The following is a 16,298-nucleotide window of genomic DNA, read 5'->3' on the forward strand; positions in this document are numbered from 1 at the left end:
TCTCTCTCTCTCTCTCTTCCCCTCCCGCCCTCTCTGTATATAGACACAAACGCACATCTCAGTAGTTAAAAGTTCATTATTGCACAGCAGTCAAGCCACAGTGTTCTCAACCGGAAACCCCCAAAATGGACGGAAGCCCCGAGAATGGCCTGAACCAGATGAGGAGATCGGTCGAGAAGCTGGGCTCTTCTACTGAGGTTGGTTACATTGCCATACATATATACAAATATGCAGTGTTACAGAATGCATTTAAGATAATAAATGATGCCCAGTTCGTCAGTTCCTTGATGCTTGCTGTATGAATTTTGTTGAGTTCCAGACATTTGGCGACGCAACGCTGATGAGGTTCTTGATTGCGAGATCAATGGACCCTGAGAAAGCGGCAAAGATGTTTGTCCAGTGGCGAAAATGGAGGGCTTCATTTGTCCCATTGGGCTTCATTCCGGCCTCTGAAGTTCCCGACGAATTAGCAGCTCGGAAGATTTACTTGCAGGGTTTATCTAAAGACGGGTACCCAGTCATGATTGTGAAAGCAAAGAGGCATTTTCCCCCTAAGGATCAACTCCAGTTCAAGAGTAAGTTGTTAGATCACTTGTTATCTAAAAAAGTTTGCGAGGGTAATTACTTGTTTTGGTTTTGCTGAGAAAGATTCCTGTTTAATCAGTAGAATATGCTTTTTCATCACGTATCGTCCTATTCATGGGGCACCATCTGAATCTGCCCTAAAAAAATTAGTCAATTTAAAGGTAGTCCACGTGATCTGGACATTAGCTTGGACCTTATGGATTGGCATGGTGTGATTGACTCATTGACGTGGGGCTACGACAATTATCTTTGCCACACTTGGCCTCGCACTGTCATCTTTTCTTTCCGTAAGCTTTTTAGGGATGCCCTACATTGGGCAACAGTAGAGTTTTAGTTACACTCATAGTTGGTATCATTGTTTATTGTATTGCTAATGGTGTTATAATGATTTTTTACTTGCAGAAAAGTGCCGGGATCATGGCATTTACCTAGTGTCTAGGAATCACTAGCAGAGCAAACTTTCAACTTTTGAAAAAAAAAAAGAAGAAAAAAGGATACTTGTTTTTGCATGGGTTGCTTGTTTATTTCTATCTTAAACAAATTCAATACACTTTTGTTTACTTATGTTCTTTCTGGTTAGGAAGATGCATTATCTTATTTAGTTTTCAGACATTATTAAAGCGGTTGAGATTATTGGTTGTGATTTTGATGCTCATTTTGAATTTATGTGAGCAGTAGCATTTGCTGACATCATCATTGTCATCAACTGCACCTTATTCTAACCAAGTTAGGGTTGGTGACATGGCATTCATAATGCCAATTGACTTCTAAAAGTTACATTGAAAATACAAATCCATGCAAAAGAAAAATGTGACAAAATTTTACGCTAGATGCCCTTCTTGATGCAACCCTTTGATAAAGGATTAATAGTTATCATAAACAATACTTCTCTCCCTTACAGAAATTCTTTTTTGTCAGCAATAAACCTTATAGCTTTGATATAAAAAACAAAAAATCAATGAACTTCAGTGCATTTTTGGGTTCATATCTCTATGTTATTCCTGTATTACCCTTGTCTACTATTGCTAATGCTGATTCTAGATATTGTCTCAATACCCTCTTAATTCCTTGTATATGTAGAGTGAAGAACTTTGGATATCAAAATTGTGGCTCAAATTGAAATGAAAGGCCCTTAATTAAGAAGTTTACCATTTGGAATGAGTTGGGTAGTTGGTTTTCGAGAATTAATCAGCATTCTGAAAAATAATTGATTATGTAACTGAACTTTCATGGAATGGTCTAACTAAACTTTTCATTGTGTTTGATATTGTGGTTGATTTCAAAATTGTGATCTTTACAAGCCACTTCTCAAGATATTTTAAGGCAATATACTCTTCACATGGCTGCTATTTGCATACTGGCTTTTTAGATCCATAGTAATCCTGCAGCATTAAGTCATAGCACATATAGCTTGGTCTTCTTTTTAGTGACTTTGTGGTCTGATAACTTTTGATATGATATATTTTCATTAACTAGCTTTTGAAATGATTTCATATATAACAGCAACAATCCTAGGCCTCACTAAATCATTTTCATCAACATTCTTTCAAGATATGTTCATTTGTAAGATTATCCTCTGATCATAATTTAGTAGTTGGAATGATTTTGGCATTGGTTTTTTCTAATAGTTACAAATTTCACTGACTTTGTAAATCCATAAGGCTAGTAAGCTGTCTGGAACCAAGTCATAAAATATTCTAGAAAGTGTTAATCTTCTGAATGTTCTGAAATTCCAGACTGTTTGATGTATTCTGCTGATTGCCTACACACACACACACCTACTGAGTATTCTTACAATAGATTAGGTTGGCCCATCTAGGTCTACGGAAGATTTGTTTGACATGGTGATGGGCATCCAATGGTTGTGGTCTCCAAATGCCATATTAATTGTTGTTACCCTTATATCATGTTGTTATGTATAAAATCAAGAAAGCTGAATGCATTTAGTTAGTTATTTATTGAGAAAAATCAATGAACCTGAATGTCAAAGAATGAAAAACAGCGTAAACAATGTTAACTCCTACCCCTCCCCCCCTGCGGATGTGCAAAAATTAGTCCATTTCATTATCTTGCAAGCCAAGAAAGCAGCAGTTATCTGATTCTTTTTCTTTTCCCCTGTTGGTGCAGAATTCGTGGTTCATCTGCTGGACAAAACAATTGCAAGGTGTACTTTAATAAAATACTCTGGTGATTAAAATGTTATAGAAACCAGTGAAAGTTGTTATTGTTAAAAAATCTCTATATGTGTTATGAAATGACAATTTTCAATATTCTTTTTCAATTATAATATTAGTTCTCAGTGGCAAAAATGTAAAGTAAACCATGCTTAACAAGAATTTTGTTAATTGAAGGGCATGTGTCAGCCATGCGTGCATACACACATGGGAGGGAGAAAGACATTTCTGGACAAAAAATGCTATAATAGTTTTCCATCTATAGAGGATCACTTATTGTACTATTCCATATCTTCTCTGTGATATTTCTTGGGAAGTCAAATTCACCCTTTGAGGTGGGCACTTTGATGAAAAATATCTTATTTTTGTCAAACTAATTTTTTTGATCCTATTTTTGATGAAATCCTGTTTTTATTCTTTTATTGGGGTGGTAAATAAAAGCGTGTTCTAATTTTTCTTCCTTTTTGACTTTTGAAAATATTACCTTTTCTCTCTCCATATATATATGTATGTGCATGCATGCATACCATTCTCTGTCTTTCTAAAAAGTGTATATACTATATGTCATTCCCTTCTTTCTGTTATAGTTTTTAATTTTCATGAATTGTTTTATGCATATGTCATTCTTCTGGCTTGGAAAACTCTGTATAAAGAGTATTTTTCTTTGAACAGTTTGTTTCCATCCACCAACTGTATGATTCCCTTCTTTCTGATCTTAGCAGGGAAGTTTTCTGATGATAACTGTGTGCAAGGAGTCTAATTCTTGTTGATTTTTTGTGCACATTCCAGTTCTTTTAAAGGAAGAGAAATAGGAAATGAGAAGTTGATTGGAGTTCTTGATCTGCAACAAATAAGTTACAAGAACATTGATGCTCGTGCATTAATAACTGGTTTTCAGTTCTTGCAGGTAAATCTTTGTTGTTACATCACTTTCTTATGTATGGAAATTGATACTCTGGGGTGGTAGATGAATATGTTAGGAATAGACGAAAATATTTTCTAGAAAAAACAATGTTTTTTTTACTTTCTTTCTGTTGAGGTATATTGTGCAGAAAGAAGGTGGTTGCAATCCAATGCTTTATCTAAACATTTTCATTAGTAAAAACTAAAACAGAAAAGAGAGTGAAGCAATATATCCTGAGTAATATGAGAATTATATTGGAATAGAGCCAAAGTCATTAGAAAGGGATATTTGTCACCTGAAAATTTGATGTTCTTGCTGAGTCATTACGACATCTGCTGGCTCCTTGATTGGTTATATATTTATGTTGGATTCCATAAATCAGAAAGATCCGACTTTGTTAGTCTTGCAACTTCCAGATGCTTTCTGCTTTGCCTGCGGTTTTTATGTGTTGTTTTGTAGGGTTAATAGATTATCAATATAAAGCATTAATTATAAAATGAATGTCAAAATCATTCATATCTTATTAAAAGCATAAATGCCTATGTTATAAATGCAGATAAGTTTCCAATGGAGTAAAAGTTAAAAAAAAAAAATCAAAATTATTTTAACTAAGATATTTGTTATTTAAAAGTTACCAGAGGTCAAAGGATAACAATTTATGATAGCTCTTTTAAGCGCGTATATATATGTGTGTGTGTGTGTGTGTGTTTGTTTTGCCCCCATAACATGATAGAAAGATGGGGTTTAATAAAAGGTAAAATGAATATTAGAAATTTGTCAATAAGGGGTAACCTGGGAAAGAGTGGAAAAATTTTCTGGGCTCTACAGTAGCAGGGATGGGACGAAGGAGTATCTTGTTAATGTATTACAAGGGGAAAGTTACCTCCAATAACAGAAAAAAGAAAACAGATTATTTCTCTCTGTCTCTCCTTATTTCCCTTTTACTTTCTCAGTTTTCGTTTTAAATTTAAGATTTTCTTTCTTTTTTTCTCAATTTAAGAGAATAGACAAATAGAAATAACTCTTGTTTAGGTTTCTCAATATATTTTGAAATAATTCATTATTTCAGAAGGTTTTTGACTTTTCATATTATTCTCTGGTCAATTTCAGTCTGATTTGATGCATTTTATTGTATAAACTGGAATTCCAGTTTTTGTTATTTCATGTTAATTTCTTTCGATAGTTAATCGTTTTGGACTATCTTGATGGAAGCATGATTTTTGCACCTTCTCGTGGAGCTGCATAAAAAGTAACAATAACAATTAGTAAAGAGTGGGTCTCCAGTGACAGGGTTAGGAAGCTTTTCTTACTTGATTGTCTGACATTTAGTAGTGCTAATTCTATGTTCATCAAGATGAACTATTTGCTTTAGGCCTAATAAGATCAAATCGGAGCATATCTCCACTTCACAATCAACTCATATTAAGGCTATCTTATGGTTCAGATGGCTACAGTTGCATATGCTGGCAATTTGGTGGAATCTGCAATATTATCTAAAATTAATGCACATTAGCATTTTCTTTTTTTTTTCCCTGACAATATATTACTTCTTTTTTATCCCTGGAAATCATGCTAAAATACCTGTTGCAAGTTCAAATCAAAAGTTTCCATGGAACAATAATGGAAAAGATTTAGGAGTGTAATATTTCTGAGTGTTGTGCTCAGAAAGGAGAAAAAAAAGGCGACAATTGGATCAGCTTAGCTATCAATTGACAATAATCAAGGAGCCCCAAGGCCCACAACCGTGAATTTTGAGTTTGTTATGGCAATGCATAAACTCTCCTGCTGTAATGAATCTCCTGATTGTGAGGGCTGCTTTCACATAGATCTGATCTAAATCATTAACTTTGTAATGTTAATCTGCTGCTTAAACTGCTTTTATTTTTTTGTGGTCCATTTACATATATACATGAACGTCTCTTCACAGCTTTCCATTTGGTTCATGTAGTCATACTATCCCGAGCGATTGGCGAAGTGTTATCTTCTAAATATGCCATGGTTCTTTGTGAGCGTTTGGAGGATGGTTTCCTACTTCCTTGAAAAAGCAACTCTAGAAAAGGTATGTATATTTCTTAAGGTAGCGTTTGTTAAAATAAGTAAGATAAGGTTGCATCAAGATAATTTATCTATAAGGTCCAAGATAACTTATCCGAAGGAGGGGAGAAATAAATTTATTTGGAAAGTCCAAAACAAGAAGTCACATGACTTTTTTCCAGATAAATTTAACAAACACAATAGAAAACACTTTTGTCTGGAATGCTTTTCATATCTCACTTTTTTCGATCTATATCTTGGTTAACAAACACTACCTAAAAGTATAGATATACTTCTTAACTAATTTGCTGAGCTCGAAGGACTTTACATATATACGACACATAAACAAACATAGCTTCACTCTATATTAGTATAGATATACGTATAGAATTCACTTAGTTTTGTCTAGTGATTAATGTGACTTGGGGATTCTCTTCCTATCAATTTAAGTTCATCATTTGATCAGTCACCTTCAAGACATTATTCCTCCATAAATGGCATCTGTTGTTCCGATATGAGTTAGATACCATTTCAAAATTTTGGTCAGATGGCCTTTCTGTGCATAGTCTATTGAGATAGAAACATTGTAAGCCGCTACCCTACATATTTATATATTGGATCGATGTGAGGATGCTTTGCTTTTAACTTGAACATCTTCTTTTTTGTACTGCCGAACTAGCTTGCTTCCGTGATTAGTGCAGGTTGTGATAGTAAGCAATGAAGATGAAAAGGAGTTGTTCATCAGGGAAGTTGGGGAAGAGGCCCTACCAACAGAGTACGGTGGGCGGGCAAAGCTTGTAGCTCTGCAAGATGTTGTGCTGACCCCGAAGGAGAATGAAGAAGAAGTCTGATGTGAGAGAGATGCTCCCAAATCCCAATTTACGGGTCACAGCAAGTTATCATCATCTTCTAATTGTAGCTCATCTATTGGTCTCAATCTCATCAAAATAGTTTATTATAATGCAGCTGATACAGCTTTTCTACTAGTCAATAGAATAATACTCTGCTCTGCTGAACCGAACTTCGTTGATTATAATTTCCAGTTAATGTGCTGAAAATTCTGTTGGAAGCTTCAGAATTTGGTCAATGTCTCATTGAAAAGAGAGAATGAGAGATCCTGAAATGAAACGTTGGTTTGTGGTATATTTATGTATATGTTGTAAATTTGGGTTTGGGTCAAATTGAATGGTTGATCCATGGAGGGTTCAGTATTCATTCATCCTATAGGTTTAGGTTGCATTTTGTTGTAGGGAAATGCATATCAATGCATTCTGAAGTCATTCCTCTCAAAGATGGAATTGAATATTTTTTGGGTTTTTGATTTTTAAAAGCAATGTTTTGTATTGCAGCAAGCAATCACACGCAATATGATAGTTAAAATTTATATAATCGATCATAATGGAAGAATTGAAAGAGTTAAAAATTTTCATTTTAAAGACATAATTAAGTTATTAAGAGGTATTTTGAATAATTTTTTAGCTAAGAAAAAATATATTTTATTTTTTTGCTCATTGATTATTTTTATATTTTAAATAAGTCTTCGCTAAAGTATAAAAAATGCATAAATTCATTTTATATAGAATTTGGGTGGTAGTAAATATTATATTGGATATAGAGGAGAAATAAATTTTTAAAATGTATTATATATAAATTTTTTAGAATTTTATTTTCAAAATAAATATAAATGATGACTTTTCTTAGAATTATATTTTTATTAAATATACTTTCAAAATAAAGATAAATATAGTTATAATAACTATATTTTTTTTTTGGTATATATATAAGGGGAAGGAAATTCGTCCAATTGGAAGCTACAAATCTAATAAAAGTAAAAAGGGGGAAGAAAGTTGTCATTATGTGGCAGTCAGTAGGCTCAGACATACTCTCCCTCGGGGTTCCTCTTCCTCCGTATCTAAACCCCCTTCTCTTCTCGCAAGATGGCGGCCGCTGCAATGCCTCACCGTCTCCACTTCCTCGCCGGCGCCGGCCCCGCCTTCTCTCGCTTCTCCAAACCCCACCTCCGCCCTTCCTCTGCCCGCATGTCCCTCAGGGAAGACGGCCCTTCGCTCGCTGTGGTCGGCGTTACCGGCGCCGTCGGCCAAGAATTCCTCTCCGTCCTTTCCGATCGCTCCTTCCCTTACCGCTCCATCAAATTGCTCGCATCCAAACGCTCCGCCGGTAAGCACCTCACATTCGAGGACAAGGACTACGTTGTCGAAGAGCTCACCCCGGACAGCTTCCGTGGCGTCGAAGTTGCTCTCTTCAGTGCAGGTGGTTCCATCAGCAAGCAGTTTGGGCCGATCGCGGTCGATTGCGGCTCTGTTGTCGTTGACAACAGTTCGGCATTTCGGATGGACGAGGGGGTGCCGCTTGTCATTCCCGAAGTCAATCCGGAGGCTATGGCGCATATCAAGCTTGGGTCTGGAAAGGGGGCTCTAATAGCGAACCCTAACTGCTCGACTATCATATGCTTGATGGCCGCCACGCCCCTTCATCGCCGTGCCAAGGTACGAATCTGGCACTCATGAATGCCTCGGCATGAATTCACTTTGAGTTGTACCCTGTGCAATGCTAGTGTTGGAAGCAGTAGATTAACAACATTTGTTCTTATGGTCATGGCTGGAAACAGTTAAGCTGCCTCTTTTATTATTCAGTTTGTGCAGAACCATTTGATTTGAATTATTACATACAACAACAGTGACAACAGCGATCACAAGCCTTAATCTCGAGGTTGGCCACATGAATTATTTTAGTGTATCAGTTTATTTTTGCAAGTGGTCGGAAACTTGTACCGGGGCACTGAAGCTGCCTTTTCATGATTAAGCTTTACACACACACACACACACTGAGATATATATAGATACACATTCAGACATAAATATGGTGCCTGGAAAATGTTAGGTTTTGTGGCAAAGGACTATACATGTTTGTTTCTTAAGCAAAATTTGACTTTCTTTATTGGTTTCATTAGAGTCCTGAATATGGATTCTTCTCTTGCATGAGGGCATAAAATAAAATGCTGGACATAATATGGTAGATTTGGGACTAGTTTCATGCTATTAATTTTTAATATTGTGCCTTGATATTTCTGGTGGTGCATTTGCATCCCCAAATGAGATGTGGTTAACAACAAAGGTGCTAATTAATCTGCATGGAACACTGAAATCCAGACTAGTCAAAATTTTTCTTGGTCATTGCACATCCAAATGGTTGAAGATATGGGCTTACTAGTATGTGACTTGTAGTGATTCATTTATTTGAAATGTTCTTGCAATGGCCTTTTGTTTTTTCCTCCAGAAGATCAAGAGACCTTTGTCTCATTTGTACTGAGAGCCATGCGTGTAGAGTTTAGTGACTTTATAGACAAGCTATTCTAATAACCGGACATAAATAAAGTTTCTTAAACATCTTCACAAAGAATTTAATTGTTGCAAAGCAACCCACTTAAATATTTACAGATGGCCTCAAAATATGAACTCTACTATTTTTACAAGAAATATTTTCTTAAAAAAAGGTTGTAAAAATTTGCAAATAAATTGCTATTATTGGATGAAGACACTAAATTTAAGACTTTGCTTATTCCTCATAGATATGATATGTGAACTAACAATACCATCACAAATGACTAATTTATTCAAGATCATTATCAGAACCACAATGGATGGTCAATGACCTTTGGATTACTATGGGTGCTAGTGTGGTAATTGTTGGAGCTGACAAGAAAGAGAGGTGAGGTAGTTTATATTTATATATAGAGAGACAGTTTGGGTGCAACAATAGCTTGGTGGGATGGGGTAAAGCTGATTTTATAACAAAGAGTTTTAAATAGAGAAACATATAGTAGGTTTGTAGCACTCAATTGTTGATGAAAAGTTTGAACCCCGTATTTATATTGGTGGCGACAGTAGAGAGGTGGTGTCCTGAAGATGTGGTCTAGAGTTGTGACTTGAAACTCTAGTAGTGGGTGACTGCATTGAATGGAGGCACATTGGCTTTGGTAGAGAAGTATGTGGGGTGTTAAGCTAGTGTGCTGAAAAGCATCCAAACTACGCAGGGTATAGCATAGTAGAGTGATAGCCTGGCCCTAGCCACAAAGATAATTGTAGTGTTTAGTTACCCAAGTTTTTATTCAGTTCTAACAATTCAAGAAAAGCCTTCCTTTTTATTTTATACATGCTCTGCATAATATTGAGCAAGAATTGAACACATCTGTACTCTTAAGGCCTTACCCAACTACTGGCCTGGGGCTAATGTTTCATTTACATTCCTCATGGTGATCCAGGTGTTGCGTATGGTTGTAAGTACGTACCAAGCAGCTAGTGGTGCTGGTGCTGCTGCGATGGAAGAGCTTGAACAGCAGACTCGTGAGGTTTTCCTGTTTCTCCCTTCTCGTATCTGTCTACTGTTCCTTTAATATGTCAAACATTTGATCAATTGTTTCTAGTCCATTGACATGATTGGTTTTCCTAAGGTCCTGGAAGGAAAGGAGCCAACTTGTAAAATTTTTAAACAACAGGTCTGCCTTTTTGTTCCTTTAGTTCATATGTAAGTTGAACAATTGTCAATTATTGATTTTAGTTGTCAATTTTACCTTTTAATACTTTTTGCTACATGCAGTATGCTTTTAATCTCTTCTCCCACAATGCACCTATCATGTCAAACGGCTACAATGAAGAGGAAATGAAGTTAGTAAAGGAGACAAGGAAAATATGGGTAGGTATATAGTCATAATCTTCTATAGTTTGTTGTCAGTATCCAAGTTAGCTCTGTGTATGTTCATATTGAATTGCTTTGAGTGAAGGACAATTTGTTTATTCTACCTTTGTTATTGTAGAATGAAATCAATGTCAAAGTAACAGCCACATGCATAAGAGTCCCAGTTATGCGTGCACATGCTGAAAGTGTGAACCTCCAATTTGAGAAGCCTCTTGATGAGGTAATATTGCATTGTAAACCGAAGTTCTGGTGAGATTTTGTCCTCAATTTTCTTCAACATTCAATAATGCTATGTGGGGCACTTGCACTTGCACTTACACTTAACATTTGGATGACTTGGCCTGACCGAAAAAAAAAAAGAAGCTTTGATATGACCCAGCAGTTATTCTAGATAAGTCTTCAGGCAATACAAACCAAATCATGAAAGGGGAGTTTTGGAACTCTTCTTTTGGGGCGGGGGTGCCGTGTGGGCGTGGATTTTTTTTCCCTTTTTCATAATTCATAGTCAAATGGGATACCATTGACCGTGTGTGATTTGTACACTAAGCCCGAACAAACTCACATTAACTTGAATTCCAGTCCTTCAATTTAGCAACTGTGGTTTAAACCTTCCACTGAACTAATTATTCTAACCATTATGCCTAATTTTTCTTGATTGGCTTATTACTGCAAAGCTGGGTATCAATGACACATTATTTCTGAGCCAAATGGTTTTGATTCTTTATCACTGCTAAACAATTATATGAAGCCTGTTGCATGAATCCACGCTAAATTTATTAAAAGTTTTTATACTCACAAGGCTTTTCAATTTTTTTTTTTTCAAGACTATTGACACTTGATTCAATTTTATGTTTATCCAGGAGACAGCAAAAGATATTCTGAGTAATGCTCCTGGCGTAGTGGTTATTGATGACCGGGCTGCCAATCACTTCCCTACCCCTCTTGAAGTCTCAAACAAAGATGATGTTGCAGTTGGTAGGATTCGGCGTGATGTGTCCCAAGATGGAAACTATGGGTGGGTATTGTTTTGAGCCAGCAATTTCTTCCTTTCCTTTCTGGTGGTCTGTTTTTGAACCCTCAATCCTAAGTGAGGGAATTTTGAACAGGTTGGATATCTTTGTTTGTGGTGATCAAATACGCAAGGGAGCTGCTCTTAATGCTGTTCAGATTGCAGAGATGTTGCTATAGGCCAGATTTGATTCTGCCTGTGTAACTTTTATGTGGCATATTTGTTTGGTAAGAGGAAGTGATGTCAGTTGAGCAGAGCTTATACTTATTCCACAACTGTGGATGTCATTCACATGGCTAGATAAAACAAATTTGAGTGCTTTGGTCACCAACAGTTAGGATAGTCGTTTTTTTTTTTTTTTTTGCTAGTCACAAACTTACCCGCTCTCTTGGGGGTATTGTAGTAGTCTCCAGGGAACTTCTATCAGAAGAATTTTGTATTGTTTAATCATTAATCATGTTATTCTTTTGTGACTAATTACCCCGTATCCGAGCATTATGTTTCGTTTCTCGAGAGAACAAAAGTAGCTAGCAGTGATTAAAAATTGCGATGCCTATTCCAGAACATGATTATCATATATGTTATTCATGTGCCCTCTTTGGATTATTTCAGACCTTTGCATTGGCTTCCCTTATTGTGCATGATTATCATTTATCTGAGGGCCCAAAAATAAGCTTGTCTTTGTAGGTTGGGTTTTTAGTGTATGGCAACGGCCCATCTGTTTGAGATAGAGATCGAATGTTCTCAGATGGAAATTAATTTGTAGCTCTGCTATTTGTTAACTTCTGTTTCCCCTCCCTTAAAAGAAGAAGTTATATAACCTCTCTGCTGTGATTCTACCCATACCTAATTCTCCAAATAAAGGAGAGGAAAATTTACACATGCACCCGCCTTCGCTTTTCTTGTTTGAGAAACAAATTCTTGTTTTTGGACTTTGCTCGTGAAGGATTGTGAGTGAGATTATGAAAATAAGTAGGTACGTTGTTTTCTTTTTTTTATTCATTTGAAGTGTTTTAGTTTCGGTCGATTAATTTCTCAAAGTTAAGTAATCTTATTCTCTAATATATTTTTTTGAATAAATTTAAATACGATTATAATCTATGCATAAATTAAATAATTACGTAGTTTGTTGGCTTGGCAGGGTTCATATGTTTGAATTATTGTGATCTTTCATTGTGTTGGCTCATCATGGACGTAATAATATATGCGTGCATGACAAAGTGGATGAATAATTGAGGGCCAGATGAATTATTAAGTGATGTGAATGCGAGGCTTAGATTAGAATATACCAATAATGATTTCAAATTGGGGTCCTAGCCGTTGTCAACACGCTACCAAAAGGACTGGCAACTCAACCGCTAGCACTTGCATCACTCATATTCATAGATCCTGACGAGAGAGAGAAAATTGGAGGTCCTTTCCTTGTGGGAGTACTGAGTGGAAGCACTGACTCAGGTACACTTATCTTTTGCTATATTTCCATCCTTTGTTCACACACGCTGAACCAGTTAGTACTCCTACTACTTGTCTCGAAAGGTGATTCACGTGCCTCACATTCGGTCTGATAGAATGTGAGGGGATTAATTATGATAACTTAGTCGGGCACAGTGGTTAGACCAGTGCTTACTGCGCACAAGGAGCCCCCTTCATTTTGAGAGATTACTCCCACACTACCGCTGGTGAGACTACTACTACTATTGATAGATATCAACACTACTGGGAGGCTTGATCTCCTATGCACGTCAAATATTATTATTATTTTTTTTATAATTTAGGTATCGATGATTACGCTCCCCTAATACTGGGCCAATGACCCCCCCCAAGAACCACATGTAGGTAAATCCGGATATGATTTCAGTAAGCAAAGTCAGTATTGACTCCAACGATATACAATTCAGCAAAAATTACATCACTTATTTTCAAGCTGCTCCTCCCACCACTCGAACATGTGACGTCCTTACCATCATTTCCCTCTTCCACCGTTGAGCTACCCCGTGGGGTAGATATTTCTTATTTTACTCAATGTGAACGTGTCAGTAATTTCCCTTAAATCAAAATCAAAATCCTCGTTTGACCCTATCACTCCTAGTCTCTCCCCCCATCATAATCCTTATTTCGCCCCCCACACACACAATTACCCTCGCATGCACACATAAGATAATTTAATATCATACTTTTATTTGTTGAATAATATTGTAAATAAATTATAATTTAAGAATATTTTATAACAGACGAGTTTGATTTATTATCCGTATTGAGCATTACTTATGTTGACCAATGTGAACGCAGACATCAATTTAAAACAAATCAATCATCATAGGAAGTAATTGTTAAAATTCATATGAAAAACATTATAGTTGTTACCGGCAATACTCGTGAACCTATCATTTTTCATTCCATCAAAAGAATACAGAGGATGATATGGAACATCAAATCCATTCAACTTGAAAATATTGGAAAAAATAATAATATGAGACGCGCAATACAACTTGTAAAATGAGTTAAATTAGTCCGAAAAAATAATCTAAGAAATACATTATCTATCACACAACGTCGAGCAAGTCCTCTTGTCATGGTCACTAACGTTACAAATGCAACATCTTTAGCTAGATTGGGATGTCATTGCTTTCTCTTTCGATGACTTTAATCGCTTCTGGACCGTACCTGCCTAATCTCGCCCACGGCCCAATCTCAGCCCTCGACCTTGGCCCAACCTTGGTCCTACGTTAGCCTGCAACAACATCATTATTATCGCATGTTGGATACCCCCACGCCCGCACAAGATCTCATCCTCATTAATAGTAGATCTCATCCTCATTAATGATGGATCACATCCACATTAATGAGGGACTCGTCGGCATCATGCCACCGTCAAGGAGCCCCATCGACGTCGGATATCCAATCACATCACCCTGCAACACCCAATGCAAACACACATGCAGGAAAACCTCTCATCCTTCTATATAAACCAGCTCTACCAAGAGCCCAGGTGTAATATCCCAAATTTTCTAAAGGGCTCAAGAGTAATTTTAACGTGGATCATAGGTGAAATTATTAAAAGATTAAGAATTTAAGTGTAATTTCTTACAGTTATAAATACTGAGTAGACTGTAGGGAATGTCCCAGAGTGTAACTGTTTAAGGAAAATGATATGGTCTCGATGAGCGTTCCGATATAAGATTTATACTATTAAAAGAAATTGGAATTGAGACAGTTTTTGGTACAGATAAAATACAGCTTCGATTCATGCTGAAAAATTGAATCATCATAGGAGACTTCCAAAAAAATAAACGGAATCCTGAAGGGGCTCCAGTTTTGCGTAAGGATCAACCCTGAAACGGTTTAAGGACGAAATAAGGGCCTGGTGAGAACACTGGGGCGAAATCAGTCTTTATCAAGTAATTATCGATTATTAATTTCGAGAAAATCGATGTTTTGAGTGGCTTAATGATAAATAATTATGGTGTTAGATGGTCGAAGTGCAATTATTAAAATCCTCAAATAAAATTAATGAGAAGTGGAGAGATTAATTATGTAATATATATTATATATATATGTGTGGGGGCATGTGCGTGGGGAACAACTGTGGAGCATGATGAGTTGTTTCCTCATTGGGTTGAGGAATTGCAAATGGCCGAAAGATTTCTTTTCGTTTGAGAGCAATTGGAACCAGAAGGTTGTAGAAAGATTGAGAGTTTGGTCAGGGTGGTTGGCTAAGGCAGGCTTGAGGCTACCGTGGGTTCTCTATAAATAAGGGAGGAAATGAAGAAGAAATAAGAATGGAAATGGAAGCACAAAGAGAAAGAGTTTGCGAGAGAATGAGAAGAGAGGCTGAGAACACTGGCCGAGAAAATGCGAGAGAGATAAGGAAAGAGATCTTGAGAGAGATGTGGAGGTTGATCGATGGCTAGCCAGAGGAGGAAGTCGCGAGCAACAAGGCGGGAGCAAGCTGGGTAGCCATGGCAAGTAGCAAGGCGAGTGCGAATAGGCGAGGTGGCCAACAATGGTGTCAGCCGATTATGGCAAGGCTGGAAGCGGCGACCGGCAAGGCCGAGGGCGGTCAAAGTTGGTCGCACAACCACGAGCCATGGCTGCAAAGCTCTCAACGATTGGACACGAGTCGGTGGTGCGTGCTTGCGTGCAAGCGGCGACACGAGCAGGTGGAAGCAACTGTTCGGTGGCCGGCCAAGCGAGGGGGCGACCTGAGGGCGGTAGCGAAGGCCAAGCGAGGTCGGTGGCAGGTCGTGCAAGAGGCAGCATGCGCAGGGAAGAAGAAATAGAGGAAGAAGAACAAAGGAGAAAGAAGAAGGAAAGGAAATAAAAAATAGGAAAAATCCCAGAAAATTCTAGAAAAATAGGAAATGGAGATTTATTAATGTTTCAGAGATTTTGGCCAAAAAAAATAGTTTTGGCACTCATTTTGAGGTAGTGCGCGAGAATCGAGGTAGTGCGTGAGAATCAAGGTGGTGCGCTAGAATCAAGGATTTGCACGTATTTCGATGATATGACATGCATACCGAGATAGCCTGAGAGACTAAGGTAAGTAAGATTTCCTAGAAAATTTTAGAAAATCAGGAAATTTATTTTATGAATTGTTATAGTGAAATATTTGAGAAATATTTAGTTTGGATTTATTAAGAAAAAATAAAGAAAATACAAGAAATTATGAAAAAAAAAGTTTTAATGTTTATTTAAATAATTATAATAATTAGGGTGCTTTGAGGCTTAAGTTAAAGTGACTTGTGCGAATTTTGAGATTGGCACGCAAATCGAGATGATGCACTTATTTCGAGGCAAGGCGCGAATATCGAGGTAGCCCAATAAGCTTGAGAAGGTAAGTGGTTCGACCCAAAAAAATCTGATTTTATGTAAATGA

General features: G+C 36.9%; 2 protein-coding genes across 3 annotated transcripts; both read left to right on the forward strand.

Moving 5' to 3' along the window:
* On the forward strand, window positions 1-6,840 carry LOC127798234 (sec14 cytosolic factor). The gene is made up of 6 exons (XM_052331670.1): window positions 1-197; window positions 320-575; window positions 2,713-2,749; window positions 3,549-3,666; window positions 5,612-5,722; window positions 6,399-6,840. The coding sequence occupies exons 1-6, from the start codon at window positions 126-128 to the stop codon at window positions 6,546-6,548; spliced, it is 744 nt and encodes a 247-aa protein (XP_052187630.1). The 5' UTR covers window positions 1-125; the 3' UTR covers window positions 6,549-6,840.
* A 704-nt stretch (window positions 6,841-7,544) lies between these two features.
* On the forward strand, window positions 7,545-12,021 carry LOC127796361 (uncharacterized). 2 transcript variants are annotated; one of them, XR_008021995.1, is made up of 7 exons: window positions 7,545-8,204; window positions 9,980-10,066; window positions 10,169-10,213; window positions 10,315-10,410; window positions 10,532-10,662; window positions 11,274-11,428; window positions 11,520-12,021. XR_008021995.1 is itself a non-coding variant. In XM_052328454.1 (7 exons), exons 1-7 carry the CDS (start codon window positions 7,635-7,637, stop codon window positions 11,599-11,601), a joined length of 1,137 nt encoding a protein of 378 aa, XP_052184414.1. In that variant the 5' UTR covers window positions 7,545-7,634; the 3' UTR covers window positions 11,602-12,017. The 2 variants fall into 2 exon arrangements, 1 of the variants encoding a protein (XP_052184414.1); XM_052328454.1 differs by having other exon boundaries at window positions 10,532-10,633; window positions 11,520-12,017.
* Window positions 12,022-16,298: the final 4,277 nt, after the last annotated feature.

The sequence above is a fragment of the Diospyros lotus genome, chromosome 3 (assembly GCF_014633365.1).
Source record: "Diospyros lotus cultivar Yz01 chromosome 3, ASM1463336v1, whole genome shotgun sequence".
Lineage (NCBI taxonomy): Eukaryota > Viridiplantae > Streptophyta > Magnoliopsida > Ericales > Ebenaceae > Diospyros > Diospyros lotus.